General features: G+C 40.0%; 4 protein-coding genes across 7 annotated transcripts; 2 read left to right on the top strand and 2 right to left on the bottom strand.

The window, feature by feature from the left end:
- Nucleotides 1–3,569: 3,569 nt before the first annotated feature.
- LOC103452405 (serine/threonine-protein kinase 1-like) lies at nt 3,570–4,897 on the top strand. The gene is made up of 4 exons (XM_017336804.3): nt 3,570–3,761; nt 3,990–4,190; nt 4,272–4,357; nt 4,541–4,897. Exons 1-4 carry the CDS (start codon nt 3,750–3,752, stop codon nt 4,734–4,736), a joined length of 495 nt encoding a protein of 164 aa, XP_017192293.2. The 5' UTR covers nt 3,570–3,749; the 3' UTR covers nt 4,737–4,897.
- Nucleotides 4,898–5,637: 740 nt separating this feature from the next.
- LOC103452404 (stemmadenine O-acetyltransferase-like) lies at nt 5,638–7,117 on the top strand. The gene has a single exon (XM_008391892.4). It carries the CDS (start codon nt 5,714–5,716, stop codon nt 7,019–7,021), a length of 1,308 nt encoding a protein of 435 aa, XP_008390114.2. The 5' UTR covers nt 5,638–5,713; the 3' UTR covers nt 7,022–7,117.
- Nucleotides 7,118–7,194: 77 nt separating this feature from the next.
- Nucleotides 7,195–10,640, bottom strand: LOC103452093 (serine/threonine protein phosphatase 2A 57 kDa regulatory subunit B' theta isoform-like). 2 transcript variants are annotated; one of them, XR_011574501.1, is made up of 4 exons: nt 10,252–10,640; nt 8,385–10,099; nt 7,589–8,048; nt 7,195–7,496 (listed from the first exon to the last, which is right to left on the bottom strand). XR_011574501.1 is itself a non-coding variant. In XM_070810432.1 (3 exons), exons 2-3 carry the CDS (start codon nt 9,594–9,596, stop codon nt 7,692–7,694), a joined length of 1,569 nt encoding a protein of 522 aa, XP_070666533.1. In that variant the 5' UTR covers nt 9,597–10,099; nt 10,252–10,640; the 3' UTR covers nt 7,195–7,691. The 2 variants fall into 2 exon arrangements, 1 of the variants encoding a protein (XP_070666533.1); XM_070810432.1 differs by having other exon boundaries at nt 7,195–8,048.
- A 1,234-nt stretch (nt 10,641–11,874) lies between these two features.
- LOC103452092 (serine/threonine protein phosphatase 2A 57 kDa regulatory subunit B' theta isoform-like) lies at nt 11,875–23,879 on the bottom strand. 3 transcript variants are annotated; one of them, XM_070810430.1, is made up of 3 exons: nt 23,658–23,879; nt 21,798–23,455; nt 11,875–12,452 (listed from the first exon to the last, which is right to left on the bottom strand). In XM_070810430.1, the coding sequence occupies exons 2-3, from the start codon at nt 22,998–23,000 to the stop codon at nt 12,093–12,095; spliced, it is 1,563 nt and encodes a 520-aa protein (XP_070666531.1). In that variant the 5' UTR covers nt 23,001–23,455; nt 23,658–23,879; the 3' UTR covers nt 11,875–12,092. The 3 variants fall into 3 exon arrangements, with proteins under 3 accessions (XP_070666531.1, XP_008389802.3, XP_070666532.1); XM_008391580.4 differs by having other exon boundaries at nt 23,611–23,862; XM_070810431.1 differs by lacking the exon at nt 23,658–23,879 and having other exon boundaries at nt 21,798–23,564.
- Between the last annotated feature and the right edge of the window lie 265 nt (nt 23,880–24,144).

The raw sequence follows: 24,144 nt of genomic DNA, 5'->3' as shown, positions 1-24,144 counted from the left end.
TATAGTGAAAGGTGATAGATTTGATCATATTTTGTTTGGTGAAGCTTAAGTTGGGAGATGTTAATTAAAGGTGTACATAGTAGTTACTAGTTATAAACACTGATAAGCTATAGCTCTTAATTTTCTTTTCTTCTGCATGCAAAATCCTTAATTATTATGTTTAATTAACCGGGGAGTCTGAGCAAGGTGGATTTGAACTATTTTTTTTTTTTTTTTTACATAATATGCATGAGGCATAATATGCGACACAAGTTCATAATTCTACGCGTAATACATTAAATTTATAAACGAAGAAAATGGGTATACACATAGAAATTAAAGACACTAATTAAGCTGATTTAACAACATTAATTAATAATATCTTGTACAGCAATACAGAACGTACGTAGTTTAAAATTGCAGCTGGAAGCATGGAACGCTAATAATATTGATCCAAACCGGAAGGAGGAATCTCGCCTGGCCACGGCCACGGGCACTCTAGGAAGGGGTTTTCGTCGAATGTGGATAACGTCTCGTGGGTGAGGAAAGCCGTTAAAAAGAAGGAGAAGCAGGAGTCCAGACCAAAAATAATGGAGAGACAGCCGGTGATGATGGGTGCCATTGCCATAGATGATGATATCTCTGAAGCTTAGAAGCTTAGCTAGCTAGTTAGATCTTCGTTGCGTTTAGAACGATTGTTGTTTGAGTTTGATCAACTAAAAAAGATGGATCCCAAAAACAAGTCACGCACACAAGTGTTTTTAAATAGTGAGTATAAAAGTACCCTAATTGACTAGGAAAACATAAGGTACCTTAATCGTTTAGGACAAAATTAAAGACTACCTAAAACGGGTAACTAAAATAAGGTGGTGATTAGGAAATATTTGTTTATTTTAAAGTACTTTCTTGTCTATTTTGGACTAGCCTAGGTATTTATAGTTCAAGTGATTAAGAGTACTTATCAATGTACACGATATTTAACGGAGTTAGAAGGAATGATCAGCTTTTGAGATTTGGTTACAGAAATGATCAGCTTTAGTAATGATGACATATTTAATTATATATTGATAACTCAACAATGACATAACAACCACGTAAGGATGATATAATAATAACATAATAGACATTGATCTTTTCTGCAACAAAATATCAAAAACTGATCGTCCATACTAATTGCCTTGGTATTTATTTGGTTTAATTGGATTAATAGTTACCGTGGGAATATGGTAGTTGGAAGATGGCCCCTGTGATGAAAAGATTAGGATTTAAGCCTCTGTGATGAAGACGGTTAGGATTTAGACCCAAAATTGAAAATTTCGTCAACTCTCCATTAATTTTTAGCACATGAGGCTCACTAGTGAGACTAAAAATATAAAGTTAGTTTCACATGTAATCCCCACGTGCTAACAATTAACGGAAAATTCTGTGTTAGCCTAATATGTGTGACTCACGTGCTAATAATTAACGGAAAGTTAACGGAATTTTCATTTTGGGTATAAATCCTAACAGATTTCATCACAAAACTTAAATTCTAAGTTTTTTACCACATAGACTATCTTCCAACTATCTTATCACCTGTCAGGGACTAATAATCCAATCGGGCCTATTTATTTAACTAGTCTAGCTTGTTTCTTAACTTGTTTCCCTCTCAATTATTGGATTAATAATTACTTAAAAGAATCTCCCGCCCCTTTTTTTTTTTTTTTTGTTTTATTTTTTTTTTTGGTTTTTTTAAGTTTGTATTATGCGAATGCAGTTTGTTGGTTAGGCTCAGCTAGTTAGGGCCGTCCTCCTGTATCCAAACTTCTTGCATCCTTCCTCTCAGAAACAAGTTCTCAGATTTGAATCATTTAAAATTTTAGAAAAACTAATGAAAAAGGCTTGAAAGCTTAGAGTTTTAATGATAAGGATAAAATAAAGGGTAAAGTGAATAGTAACATAATTGACTTTTTAGTGTAAAAATGTGGTTTTTCGTTAAAGTGAACAGTACCAGAGGTTTTTTTGTTAAAATTCTCTTTCATTTTTCATCATGCCAAAGCAAAGCATGCCCAGCTTTCCATGATTTTTTTTTTCAGTTAACATATGTAAAGAATATACACAAAAAGGGACCAAACCAAACTCGAAACCACATCAAACCAAACATTTCTATATTGGAATTATTCTGATTCTTGGCTTTCACTATGTTTATTAAGAGCATATCCAAGAGTCTACAAAACTAAATTTGAAGTGCCACGTATGATTTTTTTTTGTGCTACAACAAAGTTGTAAAATGAATCTTTAAATTTAAAAAATGTCCTATACTTTCTAAAAATAAAATACTAAAAAAGGTCACACGTAGCTCCCTCGCTATAATCCATAATGAGATACCTATAAACCATGAATTTGTTTGACTCGGAATTCGCCGCCATCAATAATTAAGATTGGTGTAAAAACCCACATTCCTACCTTCCTACATTCCTACCCCAACTGAGTTACAAGCCCCTGCAATCTTAAAGCGCTTTAAAAATAAAATAAAAAACTTAAAGCGGCTCTAGTGGAAAAAAAACCTTACTAGTGTTTTGGTATTATCAAAACAATTTAAGTGTTTGTCCAAAAAGCACTTGCATTTCAAATAAAAAAGTGTTTATAATAAAAGCGCTTAGAAGTAGAAGTTCTTCTCCTAAAAGCATTTCAAACGGGTCATCCCCCGTCAGCGGCTTGTTTGCCCAACACGATACGAGTGTACATGAAAGGAACACATCCTAGCCAGCCCAAGCCCTACAACTGCCATGGTCACTTCAAATAACTCTTCAACCCAAGAAAACCCAATTCCATATTCTTCTGGGTTAAAAAACTTGTTCAACCCTAATCTCGCAATCCATAGGTTGATCAACAGTTTTATCACCCTCGCAACTCTCCTGGTCTAAAACTTAATCACCTACCTAGCAGTAACTTTGACATTAAACAAGAAATTTTAATGCGTGGCATTGACATTAACCAAGAAATTTTAATGCAGCACACAATGGCGATACAACGTTCTTGCTTCCCAAGCAATCGATCAATCAACGCCACATGTAAATATCCGTCGGATGACCAGCTAAATCTTCCAGATTTCTAGTAGCTTAAACAAGTTTCCAAATCCTCTCCAAGCTCAACAAGGAGTTGGTTGAAAATTGAAATGGTTAGGTTTGGCAAGCGTAGCTATCAGCAATAGATTAGCTGCTTATAAATAGAGTGTTTTGAAAACAGATTAACTGTAATCAGTTTATCCTGCTGTAATTAGTTTTTAATCTTCATCTCAAAGTTCTCTTTCTCCGTAACTGCAATTTTAACAGAAAAAAAAAAAAAAAAGTGAAAATGCAGATGAAGATTGAGATAGTCTCTGAAGATCAATGCAAACCATCATCTCCGATTCCAGACAACCTTAAGAGCTACAAACTCTCTTTGCTAGATCAGATAGCTCCCATGTTTTATGTGCCGGTCATTCTTTTCTACTCAGCTCCTGAAAACATTGACGATACCACCATTGTTGATAAGTTGAAGAACTCTTTATCAGAAACCACCATTGTTGACGATACCACCATTGACGATACCAACATTTACGATGATGCTCTATCAGGGAGGAAAATTCAAGTAGTATTACCAAAAACGGCATTCCAGTTACGCACACTCTACAGGCATCTGAGCAGAGCATAAAGACAAAAAGCACATCTCAAGTCCAGGTTGGAGGTCCAAGCAGTATAAGCAGTGGCAAAGTGAAGAATGAAGCTGTCAGCCGGAAAGCTTTTGCAATGCAAGATAAGGTAATATTCGCTCTGAGGTCTATGCTTGCCTGTTGATAGGTCCCTATCACAGTGGGACATGCCTTCCTCATTTCTTCTCCTCAAGGGGCATCCCTAATTCCCTCTCTTATCACTAATCTAAAATTATCCCAACCCCTTGACTTAAATACCAGCCCTTCCTAAAAAAATACCGGGTTGTCAACAGGCTCAACACTAGTATATAATTGCTTATTTTCATGTTCATGGCAGCTTTGGTCCATATATGCAGCTGGTAATACAGTGCCTATTCCATTTTTGAGGGCAACCGATATATCCCCCATTGCTCTCTTATCAGACAATGTTCTTGGAGGCATGCATCAGGATAATAGTGGATCTGTAGCCGTGGAGGCACTACAGGAGCTTTTTACTGGTGATGGACAGTCTAAGAAGGGACGAAGAGGGCAAAACGAGGTCAAATCTCTCTCTCTCTCTCTCTGCATTCCCTCCCTCCCTCTCTCTCTCAGCATTTTTTTATCTATTGATGCGCTGCAGATGCCCCTCCCTCCATGTGTTTACAAAAGGCTCTTTACAAGTTCAACTCTAATGAATCTGGCACAAGCGTTAGCCTACCACAAGATGTATGTCTTCTTCAACCAAATTATATTTATCACTTTGGCTTGATAAAAAATTAAAAGAAAGTTGTTTTATGTGCGTAATATGTGAGCATGTCACATCATCTATGCCGCGGCAAGCATGTCCTGCACGCCGCCAACTTGCTTTTTTTGCTTGTTATTTACTCTAGAGATTTCATTTGCTTTCAGGTGTTACGAAGATATGCCGCTTCAAGAAATGCAAGCAACTCAGGAGCAACAGACCATTCAAAAAATTTTTAGTGTAAAAATGTGGTTTTTCGTTAAAATGAACAGTACCGAAAACTTTTTGTTAAAGTTCCCTTTCATTTTTCATCATGCCAAAGCAAAGCATGCCCAGCTTTCCATGATTTTTTTTTCCAGTTAACATATGTAAAGAATATACACAAAAAGGGACCAAACCAAACTCGAAACCACATCAAACCAAACATTTCTATATTAGAATTATTTTGATTCTTGGCTTTCACTATGTTTATATTGGAATTATTCTGATTCTTGGCTTTCACTATGTTTATTAAGAGCATATCCAAGAAATTTTAACATTAAACAAGAAATTTTAATGCGTGACATTGACATTAATCACCTACCTAGCAGTAACTTTGACATTAAACAAGAAATTTTAATGCGTGACATTGACATTAACCAAGAAATTTTAATGCATCACACAATGGTGATACAACGTTCTTGCTTCCCAAGCAATCGATCAATCAACGCCACGTGTAAATATCCATTGGATGACCAGTTAAGGCCTCGTTTGGTACTGAGGTGATTTTGAAAAAAGTGGGTATAAAAAAAAGCTGGGAGTTTTTTTGTGTTTGGTAAACATTCAACTTCAGCTTTTTTCACAGTTTTGGGTGAAAAACTAAAACACAAAGCTGCAAAACCCAGCCTTGAAAAACCGGTTTTTTTTCACATCTGTTTTACATAAAAGTTTACCAAACACTATAATACTGCTTTTTTTTCTTTTCAAAAGCACTTTTACAAAAAAGTTTACCAAACACCCTACTGCTTTATTTCACAGCTGCTTATTCTCACAGCACAGTAGAAGTAGCTTTTTTTTTTTCAAAGCGAAGCAATACCAAACCAACCCTAAATCTTCCAAATTTCTAGTAGCTTAAACAAGTTTCCAAATCCTCTCCAAGCTCAACAAGGAGTTGGTTGAAAATTGAAATGGTTAGGTTTGGCAAGCGTAGCTATCAGCAATAGATTAGCTGCTTATAAATAGTGTTTTGAAAACAGATTAACTGTAATCAGTTTATCTTGCTGTAATTAGTTCTTAATCTTCATCTCAAAGTTCTCTTTCTCCGTAACTGCAATTTTAACAGAAAAAAAAAAGAAGTGAAAATGCAGATGAAGATTGAGATAGTCTCTGAAGATCAATGCAAACCATCATCTCCGATTCCAGACCACCTTAAGAGCTACAAACTCTCTTTGCTAGAGCAGATAGCTCCCATGTTTTATGTGCCAGTCATTCTTTTCTACTCAGCTCCTGAAAACATTGACGATACCACCATTGTTGATAAGCTGAATAACTCTTTATCGGAAACCTTGACCGGTTTCTACCCTTTGGCCGGAAGGATTGAGGGCAATGCATCCGTGGATTGTGAAGACGGAGCTGTTGCCTTCGCAAGAGCTAGAGCTAACATTCAGCTCTCTGAGATACTAAAAATTCCAGAAATGGATTTAGTGCAACAACTTCTTCCACTTGATCCCTACAATATTAGAATGGACAAGGCAGTTGCAGCCATGGCCATTCAATTGAACTTCTTTGACTGCGGTGGCATGGGCATTGTAATCTGCCTTTCCCACAAGATCGCAGATGGTGCAACATTGTCTTCGTTCCTTGATGCTTGGGCTACAAGGTCACGCGGTGTTTTTGAAAACATCACTCCCTCCCTAAATTCAGCCAACATCTTTCCACCTAGGGACAAACAAATCTTCATGCCATCCAATTTGATCAAGAGAGAAAAGTTCGTGACAAAGAGGTTTGTGTTTGATGCATCCAGCTTGGCCAAGCTGAAAGTCAAAGCATCCAAGGGATTGTGCACGGACGGCCGTGCTCCCACTCGTGTGGAAGCTCTGACAGCCCTTATATGCAAGTCGAGCATGAACGCAAAGATTGGTACATTGGGTAGGGGCAGGCCATCAATGGCGATATCCCATGTGGGGTATTTAAGGGAACGAATGGCTCCACCTTTGCCAGAGCATTCTTTTGGTAATATCTGGCGGGTTGCTGTTGCATCCATAATGAAAGATGAAAGCAAACCAGAGTTGCATGACTTCGTGGTCCAATTAAGAAAAGTAATAAGGAAGATCGATGATGATTGTGTGAGGAAACTGCAAGGTGAAGACGGGTTTTCACATGCTTGTGAGCCTCTAAAAGAAACGAGTGAATTGGTCTCCGAAGGAGAGGTTGAGTTTTTCAGGTTCAGCAGTTGGATTAGGTTTTCCCTATACAACACTGATTTTGGATGGGGAAAACCCACCTGGGCATGCATTAGTAATGTGCCCATCAAGAATGTTGTCATACTGTTGAGTAGTAGCTCGGGTGACGGAATAGAGGCATGGGTGACCTTGGACGAAGAAGACATGGCTAAATTTGAAAGTGATCACGAGCTCCTAGAATTTGTTTCTGTGGCACCAAGCTCTTAAGCCTATGTAACTGGGTTTATGTCTTCCAGCCAGTCCTATGGTTCAACTAGTTGATGTTCATAGTTTACACATTTGTAAATTATCATCATTTGCTCAGGAACATGTAGACGAAAGTACAAGTCCAGTAAATGCATTTTAATGATGAGTTAGGGCCTAAGAACATTCATCACAACTAAAGCCAATCAGATATATCAATATATTAAAAAAAAAGCACACGCAAACAGATTCTTTCTGAGATCCATGGATAGATATTATACACATACAGAAACGAGACTAAGTAGTTAAGTACTTCAAACCAATTAAATCTACTCCAAATGAATAAAATTACCTGTATTTTGTAGCTTCTTTCATGTTAACCCTTATCAACTATACCTCTATGTTCACCGTGCTGAATACATAATGCAGCTTCTAACTCCTGTTGTGTTGTTTCGTGCAAATGGTATCTGTGAAAATCCCAGAATCATGAACTTCAATGCTGTGGAACGTTTCTCTAAACGTTAGGGGTGACGAGCTGAAATAGAGGGAAAAACAGAAAAGGCTATGGACAACTATCAAATAGTGTTCAACCTTTCACAGCACACGGCCACGCAATGCTCCCACCCAACGATCAGAAAAAGCAGCAAAACAGAAATATGAGAACTTCTAACTGCATAAGTATATCCCTCTACCATTAGCTTGGAGATGTCTGGGTTGGGTCCAAGCGGCCAACAACTGCTTCACTGCTAACAGCGTTAGAAGCAGCAATCTCTTCTAAGTGCTTCCAGGTGGCTACATGTTTTGCTTTAATCTCCTCCTCTTTTGCTTCATCTTCTTGAAATTTGAGCAAACACTCCTCAAATAGCTCAGGATCAATGTCAGAGTAGATTTTACGGATGTTTAACGTCAACCTCCGCGCCACTTGGTTCCAGTGGTTGTGGCCATTCTTCTCCAAAGCAGGAAAGATAATGGGCAATATGACTTTACGGTTTTGTCTGATTAAGTCCTCGATGTGGTCATTGTTCCACAAGTACAAGGCCCTCTCTGCCACCTGTAAAAGCACACATCAGTCAACTCAAGGTTCTTGGTCAGGATATACATGGAAAGTGAGCTTGACCTCCCTAAAACGATAACATTGTCGAAAGTAAATATTTCAGAAGAACTTCCCTTAAAGTCGAATATGGAAGGAAATACAATGACAATGATCAAAGATATAAACAAGAGTAAAAACAAACCAAATGGCAGAAAATACTTATCAGAATCAATAAAAGGTGACATGCAAAACTTTTGGGAGCGCAAAGGGAAGAGAGAGATGGGTTTCTTCAAACAGGCCAAATATTTATGAGCACAAAGAAATAGTAAATTAAATGAAGACCCAGCTCAATACCTGAAATTGTGAACTGCTCAAGCAACGAGATATTTGGCGGAAGAGTGGTACCATACATGTTTGAAATTCTGCTGGCTGAGTTGCTTCTAAAGTTTCCTCGAGCTCACTTAGGAACATGACTTCCTTTGAACTATTTGTGATTGGCCAGTACTTTAACAGCCCTCTTATAACAGTATCTGCAAGCTTGCAATCTTTCTCGACAAACTGTGAAATGCAGTAGGACAACTGCTGATGGTACATTTGTAAGCATCTTGGTTTGTGAAGGGGGATCAGAGCCTGAACTAGGAAAAGTTTGTGTTCTTCTTTAAGCGGAAGAGCAAATCCATTGATTATACTGCCCAAAACCTCTAAAAGCTCAGCAATCCCATTGTGCTTTTCTGTTTCAAAAATAAATCGGAAAAATATATTGTTGATCGCCTTCCTAATGAATGGGCGATGCACCATAAACTTTCCATAGACACGATGCAGAATTGTTTTTAAGTACTCCCTTTCCCTAGGATCCTCAGAATCAAAGAGATCCAATAATTTGAGAACAAAAGACTGATCAATGTACTTCTTAGCGACCTTTGCATCTGTCTCGGGCGATGCAACAAACCTCAGAAAAAGTTCGTACACAATCTGTAAGTGTGACCATGCAGGGTCCATCAAAGGCTCCTCCTCCTCCACATCAAATCCTTCTAAAACCTTATTCTCACGGGGCTGTGGAGAGAATGACCTGAACAAATTCACAGTCACCACCTTTACAACTTCTTGCACTATGATTTCATTGAACTTTCCATTTGCAGAAGTAACATAATCTACAAGCTCTAGCAACGTCTGCCGCTTGATGTCTTTTTCTCTCAGATTTTTCGTTGGGTCAGTGAAGTCAAACACCACACAACATAAGTTCAGCTTTTTCACAAACAAGTGATGCTTCTCGGAGTTTGGTACATCTCTAAAAGCTGGAAACGCTTCATAAGAAGTGGTAACAGAATTCAGACTTGAGTTGACAAGTTGAGGGAGCTTACTTCCATGGCCATATCCTAAATTTGAATCAGAATCAAGGCCTGAAAGAGGTACGCTATTTGAATTAATTGGCCTATTCCCTACATCACCGCTTCTTGAACCTATAGAGGAAGCATTCAATGTAGCGGCAGATGAACCCCCAGATTCACGATTCTCGGCTGACTTAGACGGCTTCCTAGGAAGCTTACCAATTAAATTCTTGATCATGACTTCAAAAACAAAAGACCCCAACCACAAATCGTGTCAAACCCTCAAAGCAGAACTGAACCGAAAATTCGATACCTCAGATAGAAGAATCAAACCAGATACACACTCAATGAGCAACAATCGGCACTATAAGAAATCGAAAACCCAGATAGAGACACCCATTTCCATATGAAGATTAAACTTACACTCTCAGAAGCAAATAATCAAAGCAAGCAAGTTCCCTTGTTGTCATGTATCATTATATTCTAGTGATTCTTCAACTTCTCTACATCTCTAACGGTAAAGTAGAAAAATTTGACACCTTCTAAGGTCAAATTCAGTAACCCAGAAGCAGAAACTGATTTAAGCCAAAGTCCAATAACAAGTTCCCAAATTAAGAAAAGCTCTTGTCTTTAATCTACTTCCAGGTAAGGACAGCTTGAAGACTACATACATACAGATATATTTACCAAATCAGCAGCTAAACCCAGTTAGCTCTGCAGCTGACACGATCTGAGTGCGATCTGAAACACAGAGATAGCATTCCACAGATATCATTAACAATGAAATAATCCAAGGGAAAGTGATGCCTAAAAGAAAAAATCTAAAAGGGTGCGAGCAAAAAAGTAAAAGGGTACCAAACTCAAGTGTAAAAAGATGAAATTTTTATACTTACAGAATCAGCAGGAGTCTAAGCAGTGCAAGAAAGCAAAGAGCTTTTCTTCTATTAAATTTTGGGTCACAGAGAGAGAGACGAAGTAGAAAAGGTGACCAGGAGAACATTCAACAATTTCAGTCCCCATAAAATCCACCGTTTGAGAGAGAGTGTTGAAAGAAAGTAAAAGTTGGGAAAAGAGAAAATGGTAAAGGAACCAAAGCTCTCGAACAAAAACTCTCTCTCTAACTTGGACTTGGAGGGAGGGAGAGAGAGCGATATGGATTGACACATTCAATAGAAATAAGCGTCACCACATCGTGAGAGCGAGAAAAGTGATCATTAATCCCACCACAAGTGACTGAGTGAGAGCTACATGAAAGAAAAGTCAGCCAACTCACAGCCAACTCATCGAACGAATCTCTCCTTGTGTTTTTATTTTTTTTATATTCTTAAATTGTATCAGTTCATCGTGCATTATATGGGTAGAAATCATTTATAAAATTAAATATAAATAGTAATTAACGATAACTGACTGTATAATATATGATGAACAAATATAATTTAAAGATGTCCGAGATCCTCACAAAAGGATCCAGAGGATCCTCGTTCCTTGTTATTTGACTAACTTTTTTTTATTGTTTTTAGAGATTCCAAAAAAGAACAGTATCTTTAGTGGAGTTTATGATCATTGTCACTCAATGTTTTAAAAAACAAGAACGATGCTCCTTTAATTTTAATTTAATTGGAGTAATAGTTTATCAACTAAAAATCAATTACTATTGGTCCCTCAACTCATCAAAACGTGCAGCTATGGTCCATCAACTAAAAATTCATTATCATTAGTCCCTCAACTTTAATTCAACTAAAGAAATGATCCATTAACTTTAACCTAATTGTAGCAATGGTCCTTCCAACATAAATCGTTTTGACAAAAATTTCGACGTAGTTGACGAAAATGACCATAATTACACACTTTGATGAGTTGAGAAACCCTAATTATATGAATGGTTATTCCAACATAACTTATTTTGACAAAATTGATAAAAATGACTATAACTACACATTTTGATAAGTTGAGAGACCAATAGTAATTGATTTTTAGTTGAGGGATCATTGCTCAAATTTGATTAAAATTAAGAGATCATTTCTACAACTTACTCAAACGACAAAGACCTTAGGCGGAAGCCTTGAAGCATGAGGTTCTGCAACTAAAAGTTTTGAAACTTGACCTAAATTTTTATTTTTCAGATTTTGACAACTTTTAAACAAAAATGACGCCCCCAAACGTCCTGAGACGTGCCCCGACGAAACCTAGATGAGTTTTTCGCTGACTCCCCACAAAACAGAGGCGATTTTCCTTCCAGCCAGCCTCCAAAGCCGCCTAGGGCGCACCTTGGGGTGATTTTTTTAAAACATTGTTTTCGCTCACGTAAGAGTTCTTATTTCACACATTAGCGGTGGTTATTATTTTATATTTGATGAGGCAAAAAATTCTTAGATACAGGTAAAAACATCTCTCAGCACACTTTGTATTTCGGCTATGAGTCTTCGGCCACACAGTCGAGTGATGGGGCCGCCTTGAAGAACTCTCCTCCTGGGAGAATAAGTGAGCCCGTTATGTCAAATGGATGAAAGAGGAGCTAGAAAATTAACTTTTAAACAAAACAATCAATAAGGCAGAATGTTTTCTTGGACCGGGGTTATCTGCCAGAACCATTTCCTAGCTACAACTACAACATACACAATGATCTTTGAAAACAAGCACCCGAACCACCCGAACCACGTCACAGTGCTACAAATCCCGTTTTCGATTAACAGAATTTGATGTCATTGTGTTGTCAGCAAGTCTCTTGCTCCGGCTAAAGCGAGGTAGTGCTGGGAGGTGCTTTGCCGAAAACAAGCACAGGTTCGTTGCTCGCAGCTTTCTTTGCAGCAACTTCTTCCAAGCGTTTCCAAGTGGATTCACGCCGTGCGGCAACCTCGCCCTCCTTTGACTCGTCTTCCTGAACCTGGAGTAAGCACTCCTTGAAAAGCTCAGGATCAAGCTCGTTGAAAATTTTTCGGACATTTAGGGTCAAGCTATGGACAGCCTGATTCCAGTGATTTCTAGCATTTTTCTCCAATGCAGGTAAGATAATAGGCAGTATAACTTTACGATTCTGTCTGATTAAGTTCTCAATGTGATCGTTGTTCCACAAAAATAAAGCTCTCTCTGCCACCTGACAAAACAAGGATTGCTTGCATCAGATTCAAGAATCAAAAGCTGCAACGAGAATAAGCTATTTTCTCACAATGAAAACATGACATAAAACAGAAGTAGGATTAATTACTGAGAGACTAATGTCAAAGTTCTATATGATTGGCTAGTATAAAACTTCCTGAGAAGATACAATCGGGAATTCATTTCACATTTACTCGTCCACTGCGAAGAGAACTCACATGCATAACCTTAAGTTTACTTCAGCTCTACTTCGTGCTGAATACTTGGTTAAACATTTTCCCAATTCATGTAGTAGTTCTTTAATTGATGAGTCATAATTTGCTTAATACATAATCATATCCTCAAGCCGACTACCCAAAGAAATGGTTGGGAGTTTGAGTTCAAGATTTATACCATATGGAATTGACAGTGACACTACGTTTTAAGTAAGAGCATTGTAATACTAGTTTTAATGTTCTTGACTGACTCGCGGAACAGAAAATCAGAACTCCAAAGAGATTCAAAATGCTCTTCAAACGTCTGAGACTCCTCCCTTTAAAGTCTAAAAATCCTATGTAACCAAAATGGAACATCCAACAAACACCCAATTTTGTTGATGGAAAAACAAGAAGCACCAAAATTTCCTGGGACATTATCTAGATCCTCTCAACAGCCAACACTTACAGAAATCAATCAAGCATTGTAGGACGACTTCTTTGGCCCATGGGATCTATGAGAAACTACCAAGATTGAGCTTTAACTCTTGTGATATTCTATTTCTTCCTAATTTTGTACAGGCCTAATTAGAATCTCCAATACATGCAAACCCATGGACTATCGGTCATGAAGTTCGCTGAGCATGGAATTTTACTTCATTATTTTATGTTAGCTAACTCCGCCTATGTAAGTTTATCTTACATGGCCGGTCCCAAGCCCGGGTAAAGGAGGAGGGGGAGGGCGTCAGGTAGTCGATAGCCGGCACTCCACAGTTACGTCGAATCCTTATGAAAATGAATTCAGAACGAAATCGCGCTAAAGCTAGGGCGTCACCCGTAAGTGGCGCGCTGTGTGGCCCGAGCACAGTGATAAGTGAGCAAGGGTCGCTGTATCTCTATAGGCACCCGGATGCAGTGTTAAATGAGCAAGGGGGCCATAGAAACTTCTTTTCGAACGACTTCACTCAAAGTTGTTTGGGAGCATATGCACCTATCAACTTTACACGGGACACACAAAAGAAGTACTTTGATTCTATTGGACGGGGGAGGGTGAAGAAGCTAGGACAGAAGGGTAGAGTTCAGGAGAGTAGAATGCGTTTAGGAACGTGGAATATAGGAACCTTAACGGGAAAATCTATGGAAGTAGTGGAAGTTATGGTGAGGAGAAGGATAAATATTATGTGCCTACAAGAAACTAAGTGGGTTGGTCTTAAGGCAAAGGATCTAGAAAACTTAGGGTTTAAACTTTGGTACTCGGGCACAAATAGAACGAGAAACGGTGTTGGCATCATCGTGGACAAGACCTTGACACAAGATGTTGTAGATGTCAAGAGGGTAGGAGATAGAATCATGGCAATCAAGATTGTAATAGGACAAGAACTTATCAATGTGATTAGTGCGTACGCACCTCAAGTAGGGTTGGATATGAGTTCGAAGGAGAAATTTTGGGAAGACCTTGGAGACTTGGTGCAAGGAATTGCTCAGACGGAGAAGTTATTTATAGGAGGAGATTTAAATGGACACGTGGGCAGGGAGACACCTTCTTTAAGAAGAGAGAAAAACATGTGATCACCTAAGGAACAGTACCATTGCTGGATAATTGGAAAGTCCCTGTGTGTCAACCTCTGTGCTTCGTGGCAAGGTAGACTAGCAAACATGCCCAACCTTTACTCACATTCGAGAAAACACTCCCAACAAGATTGCTTGCTCCAAAATCGAAGAGGCACCGCCCTCCGAATCTCGAGAGCCAGACTCCCAACATGATTACTTTCTCAAAAATCGAAGAGACACTGCTCCCCGAATCTTCGAGAGCCAGACCCCCAGCATGATTGCTTTCTCAAAAATCGATGAGGCATCGTTCTCCGAATCAATCAAAGAGGCGCTCGCTTTCTCAAAAGCTGGGCTGCTCAGAGACCACGAGGGCCGATCTCAGAAATCGAAGAGGCACCTACTTTTCTAGCCTTGTCAGCACCTGTCACACGCACACTCAGCTTTGCAGAAATTATGGGCATTCTGTTGAAGACTTCTGGTGAAGTAGAAAGCACATGAATCTTACTGTTCAATTACCCACTTCCCACACGCAACAACAGCTCATGGGTACCACAGATAACTTTGCCAAAGTTCTCTGCCAAAGTTGAGCACGTGAAGCTTGCAGCTCCCACTACATCGCTCTGACCAAGAAAGGTAAAAGAATAGCAAAGAAACAGCACTAACAAAGTTTAGACACATAAATTTTGAAGGTCTAGCTACCATATTATTACCCACAAGGGTAAAGGAACAGTACCACTGCTGGATAATTGGAAAGTCCCTGTGTGTCAACCTCTGTGCTTCGTGGCAAGGTAGACTAGCAAACATGCCCAACCTTTACTCACATTCGAGAAAACACTCCCAACAAGATTGCTTGCTCCAAAATCGAAGAGGCACCGTCCTCCGAATCTCGAGAGCCAGACTCCCAACATGACTACTTTCTCAAAATCGAAGAGAGGGTAAAGGAACAGTACCATTGCTGGATAATTGGAAAGTCCCTGTGTGTCAACCTTTGTGCTTCGTGGCAAGGTAGACTAGCAAACATGCCCAACCTTTACTCACATTCGAGACAACACTCTCAACAAGATTGCTTGCTCCAAAATCGAAGAGGCACCGCCCTCCGAATCTCGAGAGCCAGACTCCCAACATGATTACTTCCTAAAAAATCGAAGAGACACTGCTCTCCGAATCTCGAGAGCCAGACCCCTAGCATGATTGCTTTCTCAAAAATCGAAGAGGCATTGTTCTCCGAATCTCGAGACCCAGATACCACAGACCACTTTTTCAAAGTGCTCTGACAGAGTTAAAACATGTGAAACTGACAGCTCCCACTATCGTGCTATGACCAAGCAGGGTAAAGGAATAGCATTACTACTTGTTGTTAGGGAGACTCCTATATATGTCGACCTCCATCCCCAAAGGACAGGCAGACCTGCAAAAATGCTCAACCCTTCATCATATCTGAGAGGGCACTCCCAACGAAGCCTTTCGAAATATTCAGCTTTCTTTCCCCCCGATAATACCTCTACAAACAAGCTATACTAGAGCAAGAATATCTCATATCATCAGGGTTAAAAGCAAGAGTATCCCATATCATGCTTTTTTCCTGTCTTTTCCTTTGGCCTTGTTTTTACCTGCAAGACAAGGTGAAAGAGAGCAATCAGTCAGCACTTGGAATCAAGCTTCCAGCCAGGAACTGACTGCCTGGAACCCCTTACCTGATTACTTACCTGGCATTGCTCTCGAGTACTCATCTTCAACAGCTTATGTTTCCAGGGAAGATTCCGCACCTGCTTGAGGAACAGATAGGGCAAGTGCGAAGGATACAAGGAAGCATGTGGAGACAAGCGTAACAGCACACGTGCCGATACATCCATTACTCTGTCAAAAGCAAAAGTATCCCATATCAGCAGGGTGGAACGTACTCTAGATTTGATGGACTTGTTTTGACCCTCAAATTCTTCAGTCGGCCTTATACTCTGGAGGAAACCATAAAACCCTCCAGCTCAGTTCAAGAATAAGCCTGTGGAAAGTTACTTCTTCAAAAGCAAAAGTATCTCATATCATCTCTTCTCATTTTTCTTCTCTTTATCCTTTATGCTATTGCAAGATGGGGAGAAGGTGAACAATCAGTCGGAGCTCTGATTGCTTACCTTGTCTGTCACCTCTTTCAGCAGACCCCCTAGCTCGGCGACTTGGGGGACTCCTACTACATGGTTTGTATCGCGCTTGACCAAGCCTGAAACTACAAGTAAGCTTCAAGTGAAATTGATACATTACCTTGTGCATCTCCACCAGTTAAAGATACCACCCCTAGATGGAGGAAAAGTACTTCCAGAGAAGATGCCACATCTACCTATGAGACAGATAAGGCAAGTCAAGACGACACCACACTCCGATACTTAGAAGTTTCGTGATTACGAGATCATTCTCCCACAATATTTCCTAATGTCATTTGTACTAAATCATTCACTTGTACTCACTAAAGGAGAGCTTGAACCTATGTACTTGTGTAAACCCTTCACAATTAATGAGAACTCTTCTATTCCGTGGACGTAGCCAATCTGGGTGAACCACATACATCTTGTGTTTGCTTTCCTATCTCTATCCATTTATATACTTATCTACACTAATGACCGGAGCAATCTAGCGAAGATCACAAAAAGCGACCGTTTTCGCTACCTAGGATCTATCTTGCAAGAGAACGGAGAATTAGATGGAGATCTCAACCATAGAATACGAGCTGGATGGATGAAGTGTAAGAGTGCATCCGGCGTGTTGTGTGACCGTCGTAGGCCACTGAAGCTCAAGGGAAAATTTTATAGGACGGCAATAAGGCCAGCGATGTTGTATGGCACAGAATGTTGGGCGGTGAAGCATCAACACGTACACAAAATGGGTGTAGCAGAGATGAGGATGCTTTCTGGGATGTGTGGGCACACGAGAAAGGATAAGATTGGGAATGAGGATATCCGAGGTAAAGTAGGAGTAGCCGAAATTGTAGGAAAAATGAGAGAAAATCGGCTCCGGTGATTTGGACATGTGCAAAGAAGGCCGACTGACGCTCCGGTTCGAAGATGTGACTACGGGACAGAGGTTCAGGGCCGAAGGGGTAGAGGAAGACCTAGGAAAACTTTGGAAGAGACTCTAAGAAAAGACTTAGAGTACTTGGATCTAACGGAGGACATGACACAAAACCGAGCGCAATGGCGTTCTAGGATTCATATAGCCGACCCCACTTAGTGGGAAAAGGCTTTGTTGTTGTTGTTGTTGTTTGAGGAAAGGGGATCGTATAACTTGTAAGGATTGCAAAGTTATACCAGGAGAGAGCGTGGCTAATCAACATCGCTTGTTGGTGATGGATGTACATATCAAAAGAGTGAGAAAAAAGAACAAGACTTGGAAGTGCCCAAGGACTAGATGGTGGAATCTAAAAGAAGAAAAACAAGTCATTTTCAAAGAGAAAGTAATCACCCAATGTGTGTGGGATAGAGAGGGGGAAGCTAGCCAAATGTGGGATTCCATGGCTAGTTGTATCTGAAAAGTAGCAAAAGAGGTGTTAGGAGAGTCCAAGGGCTTTGCCCCACACCAAAAGGAATCTTGGTGGTGGAATGAGGAGGTACAAACAAAGGTGAAGGCTAAGAAGGAATGTTGTAAAGCCTTATACAAGGTTAGGACCGATGAAAATGGTGAAAGGTATAGAAAAGCGAAGCAAGAGGCGAAGAAAGCTGTGAGAGAAGCTAAGTTAGCGGCTTATGACGATATGTATAAGCGACTAGATACCAAAGAAGGAGAGTTGGATATCTATAAACTAGCTAGAGCAAGGGAAAAGAAGACAAGGGACCTAAACCAAGTGAGGTGCATCAAGGATGAGGATGGAAAGGTTCTTGCTACAGAGAACGCGGTTAAAGATAGATGGAGAGGTTATTTTCATAATCTTTTCAATGAAGGACATGAAAGGAGTGCTTCTTTAGGGGAGTTGAGTAACTCAGAAGAGTGTAGAAACTACTCTTTTTATCGTCGAATCCGGAAGGAAGAAGTGGTTGTAGCTTTGAAGAAGATGAAGCATAGCAAAGCAGTAGGCCCAGACGATATACCAATCGAAGTGTGGAAAGTTTTGGGAGAGACAGGTATAACATGGCTCACTGACCTTTTCAATAGGATTTTGAAAACGAAGAAGATGCCAAATGAGTGGCGAACGAGCACTTTGGTGCCTATATACAAGAATAAGGGCGACGTACAAAATTGCATGAACTATAGGGGTATTAAGCTAATGAGTCATACAATGAAGCTCTGGGAGAGAGTCATTGAGCATAGATTGAGGCAAGAGACACGGGTTTCGGACAACCAATTCGGGTTCATGCCAGGGCGCTCAACCATGGAGGCAATCTATCTCTTACGAAGATTGATGGAAAGATATAGAGATGGGAAAAAGGATTTACACATGGTCTTTATAGATTTGGAAAAAGCGTATGATAGGGTCCCAAGAGACATTCTTTGGAGGATTTTAGAGAAGAAAGGAGTACGAGTAGCATATATCCAAGCTATAAAGGATATGTATGAAGGAGCAAAGACTGCCGTAAGAACTCATGAAGGACAAACCGAAAGCTTTCCCATAACTGTAGGATTACATCAAGGCTCATCCTTAAGTCCTTACCTTTTTGCGTTGGTAATGGATGAGTTAACAGGACATATTCAAGATGATATTCCTTGGTGTATGCTTTTCGCAGACGATATAGTGTTGATAGATGAAACTCAGGAAAGGGTAAATGCAAAGCTTAACCTTTGGAGAGAAGTGTTGGAATCTAAAGGTCTTCGCCTAAGCCGATCAAAGACAGAATATATGGAGTGCAAGTTCAGTGCAAATGGAGGCCAAAACGAGTTAGGGGTGAGGATCGGAGATCAAGAAATACCAAAGAGCGATCGTTTTCGTTACCTAGGATCTATCTTACAAAAGAACGGAGAATTAGATGGAGATCTCAACCATAGAATACAAGCTGGATGGATGAAGTGGAAGAGTGCATCCGGCGTGTTGTGTGACTGCCGTATGCCACTGAAGCTCAAGGGAAAATTTTATAGGACGGCAATAAGGCCGGCGATGTTGTATGGCACAGAATGTTGGGCGGTGAAGCATCAACACGTACACAAAATGGGTGTAGCGGAGATGAGGATGCTTCGTTGGATGTGTGGGCACACAAGAAAGGATAAGATTAGGAATGAGGATATCCGGGGTAAAGTAGGAGTAGCCGAAATTGAAGGAAAGATGAGAGAAAATCGGTTACGGTGGTTTGGACATGTGCAAAGAAGGCCTACTGACGCTCCGATTAGAAGATGCGACTATGGGACAGAGGTTCAGGGCCGAAAGGGTAGAGGAAGACCTAGGAAAACTTTGGAAGAGACTCTAAGAAAAGACTTAGAGTACTTGGATCTAACGGAGGACATGACACAGGACCGAGCACAATGGCGTTCAAAGATTCATATAGCCGATCCCACTCAGTGACTTGGATTTTCTAAGTCTCCAACCGAGAAGTTTTCCTCACTCGGGAAATTAAGGGAATACTACCCCAACCTACATGCTCCACTCACAAAGCTTCAACATACAAGCTTCAACAAAAGAAAATTCAGAGAACTTAGCGAAGAAGGCTTTGGTGTATTCAACACAATACGTTGAAATGAAGGAAAGCTATTTATTGATATCCCCGATAAGTCACAAATATGTACATATACATGAGTCAAAATAAACAAACAAGAGGGAGCCTTCACAAAGGTTGCTTAGGAGAAGTCTCAGCAGTCGGTAGAGCCCCAGAAAGAGCAGGCACTGGAGGGGGATCATTTGGAGCCTCAGTACTGGACAGAACCCTAGAAGGAGGAGGCAGCAGAGGTTGATCATTTGGAGCTTCATTACGCGGTACAGCCCCAGAAGACGAAGGCAATAAATGCCTTTGGAACAAACCCACAAATCTCTGATGATCAAGTAAAACCTGACCATCAGATTCCTTCATCTGGTCAAGCTTCCTCTTCATGTTTGTAGCATAGTTATGTGCGAGCCGGTGCAACTGTTTATTCTCATGCTTGAGCCCTCTAATCTCCTGTTTGAGACTCATCACTTCAGCCGCCAATGATTCAAATTGGCGGGTTCGAGCAAATAGGCGTTGGGCCATGTTAGACACAGAACCTGCACACTGAACACTGAGAGCCAGAGAATCCTTAACAGCCAACTCATCAGACCGTTTGGAAAGTAGTCTGTTATCTTTGGGAGTGAGAAGGTTCCTGGCCACTACCGCAGCGGTCATATGATTCTTCATCACGGAATCCCCAACAGTAAGAGGACCAGTAGGGGAGACGAAGGATGGGCGCCATATGTTGTCTGGAGAAGGCGTGGCTGCCTCTTCAACAAGGTTCAAGTCAAAACGACGGTCGGAGGGGCCAGACATTTTCAAAGGTGTTGAAGAGAGAAGAGGTCGGACAAATCAAGATCTTAGAAGTGCAAGAATGGAGCTTCTACTGGTGGAGATTCAAGTGTGCTTTGGAACTTAATGCCAGCCTCGATAAAAATCTGCACTCGACGGAGCTTCAGAAATCGAAGAGGCGTTTGCTTTCTCAAAAGCTGGGCTGCTCAGAGACCACGAGACGTTTGCTTTCTCAAAAGTTGGGCTGCTTAAAGACCACGAAGGCCGATCTCAGAAATCGAAGAGGCGCTTGCTTTCTCAAAAGCTGGGCTGCTCAGAGACCACGAGGGCCGATCTCAGAAATCGAAGAGACTACCAAGATTGAGCTTTAACTCTTGTGATATTCTATTTCTTCCTAATTTTGTACAGGCCTAATTAGAATCTCCAATACATGCAAACCCATGGACTATCGGTCATGAAGTTCGCTGAGCATGGAATTTTACTTCATTATTTTATGTTAGCTTATTTCAATCTTTATCTACTCCTCTGAGGTGGACCACCAAAATTGCGTCCTCACCTTCAAACGCCACTTGTTAGACCTGAGAAAGTATTCATGCATTCTCCTCCAAACATGAAATTATTGAAGAGAACTCAACAAACATGAATCTTCTTGACAAAAGTCCTAATATTAAAATGACAATAAAGCAAAGGGCTAACAAAGTGAAATCCAACTAGAAAAAAATTAAGGGTTTTTCTTTGGATGACAAAAAGGATCCAGGGTTTTTTTTTTTTTTTTTTTTGAGAAGAGACAGTAGTGGAAAGGATCCAAGGTTTAGATGGCTTAATTAGTACTTGACGATTAACAAAGAAAAACATAGTAAAAAAATCCCTCAATTAAAAAACAACATACACGGAAAGGCAAGTACAAATTGATCACCTACAATATGGGAACCTAAGATATAGCTGCAGAACAATTTGGATTAATGAGGTGTCTAAATTTACCAGCCAGAGATGGAAAGAGAAGAAAATTTACACAAGCAAAACACTTAAAATTAAATGTATCACATTTAACATGGACAAGAAAGATAACAATGCAGAGAAGTCTTCCTGCTTGGAACAAAATAAGTGCACAACTTGAGTATCATGCATGTGGCAGACTAAAGAAGTTATAAAGAGAAAAGGTGCACTAAACAGCTTATAGGAAAAACTCAAAGCAGAGAAAGAACCCGCTACCTGAAAGTGAGAACTGTTCAAACAATTAGCAATCTGGCGAAAGAGGGGAACCATGCACCGCTGGAATTCAGATGGCTGAGTTGCTTCCAACACTTCTTCCAACTCACTTAGGAACAATACTTCCTTTGAACTATTAGTGATCGGCCAGTACTTCAGTAAACCCCTAATGACAGTATCAGCAAGCTTGCAATCTTTCTCTACAAACTGCGTAATGCAGTAAGATAACTGTTGATGGTACATAGCTAAACATTTTGGCTTATGCAGGGGAATTAGAGCCCGAACGAGGAACAATTTATGCTCTTCTTTCAGTGGTAGAGCAAATCCATTTATAATACTGCCCAAAATTTCTAGGAGTTCAGAAATCCCATTATGCTTCTCAGTCTCAAAGATGAAACGATAAAAGATGTTGTTGATGGCCTTCCTAATGAATGGGCGATGCACCATAAATTTTCCATAAACTCGGTGCAGTATTGTTTTCAAATACTCTCTTTCTCTAGGATCTTCAGAGTCAAAAAGATCCAGCAACTTGAGAATGAACGAGTGATCAATATATCGTTTAGCTAATTTTGCATCTGTCTCAGGTGATGCGACAAACCTTAACAATAACTCGTACACTACTTGCAAATGAGGCCATGCAGGATCCATTGAAGGTTCTTCCTCTTCCAAATCAAAGCCATCTGCAACTTTATTCTCACGAGGCTGTGGGGTAAACACCCTAAACAAATTTGCAGACACCATTTTTACAAGCTCTTGCATAAGAGCTTCTGAAAATTTACCGTTTGCTTTAGTCACATAATCCACTAGCTCTAATAGTGTCTGCCGCTTGATCTCCTTTTCTTTCAGGTGCTTTGTTGGGTCGGTAAAGTCAAATACAACGCAGCACAAACTCACCTTTTTAATAAATAAGCTTTGCTTCTCCGCATTTGGAACATCTCTAAATCCAGGCAATGCTTCATAAGAAGAAGAGAGCACGAAACCATTCGGCTTCAAATTTGCACCCCTCACATTCTTGTTGCTGTAACTTTTCACCGTGTCTGGAACAGAATTTCCTGGTGGGAAAGATGTAGTCAAATTCCCAGACTTACTGGTCCCCAAATCACTGCTTCTTGAATTGGTGGGAGCATTCGAATACAATGTATCACGATTCTCAGCTTTCTTAGAAGAAGACTTCCGGGGAAGCTTATTAAGTATCTGTCTCAACATAGTTCATACAAACAAACAAAACTCCACCCTCTCAAAGCACACCGGTATCTAAGGTTCCAAAAGCTTTTTGCAAAACCACTCCCGGCCGACTGAATCACACAGCTTTCGTGAACAATTATAATCTTAGGCTACCCAGAAGCTAATTCTATGCCTGTATTTCTGAAAACAATGCACTAAAGGGGGCCAAGAACCCCCCTTTTCATCCGAAAACTAAAACCCGACCCGCTTATCTAACACAAAAGATCACACCAAGCCCTTATTTTCCCAATCTCAATCACCCAACAAACAAACTCCCCTTTAGCCTTCTGCCCTTGTTAGGAAAAACAAAAACACGCCACAAAAATTCAAACTTTCAGCTAAAAATCCAAAACCCAGATGCCAAAATCCACTCTAAACTAAAAAAAAAAATCAACAGAAATTTTCCAGACTCAATTCACGAATCCCAACTCCCTGCCCTGTTCATCCAAATCAAAAGAGGAAAAACACAAAAATCAGAGTGTGCAATCACCACATTATTTCCCAATGCTCAAAAAACAAATTGAATAGCTACAAATTTAAAGGAAAAAAAAAGAAGCAAAAGCACATGCAAACAGGAAGAATAAACAATTACCCAGATGAGAAGAACGAAGAATTTCAGGGTTGGGTGACAACACTTACGAGTATACCAAGGGAGGGACTCGGCCTTCGTTATTATCCACCTTCATTCTCGTTGTAGTTTGTTGACCGAAGAAATCAAATAAATAATTGTTGAGGTTTTATCATTACTTTTCCACTGCTGATTTGATTAATTCAGTTTATATTCACCTTTGCCTCTCTCTCTCTCTCTCTCTCTCTCTCTCTGGCTTTTCTTCGACTCCTTTCTGGGCTTCTTTGGAAAGTCAAGTCAAAACCAAAATACACGGGCCCGCATATTTAGTACGCACCCATTCCATACCGTACCGGGTCTTTTTCTTTCTTTCTTTTTTTTTCTTCTGAAATTAGGATATTGTTTTGGGTCGTTTTTTTTAAAAGTACATAATCTAATAAGTGATACCAGAAATCAAATCATTTATTGATCTGATAGTATTTTTCTTCACTTATAAATAAAAGATTTTAGATTTAAATTTCATGTCTATCAAATTCGATATCAAATTAGATTTATCTT

This window comes from Malus domestica, chromosome 13 (genome assembly GCF_042453785.1).
Source record: "Malus domestica chromosome 13, GDT2T_hap1".
Lineage (NCBI taxonomy): Eukaryota > Viridiplantae > Streptophyta > Magnoliopsida > Rosales > Rosaceae > Malus > Malus domestica.
The sequence above is the reverse complement of the archived record's forward strand: the minus strand, read 5'-3'. Positions and strand labels throughout refer to the sequence as shown.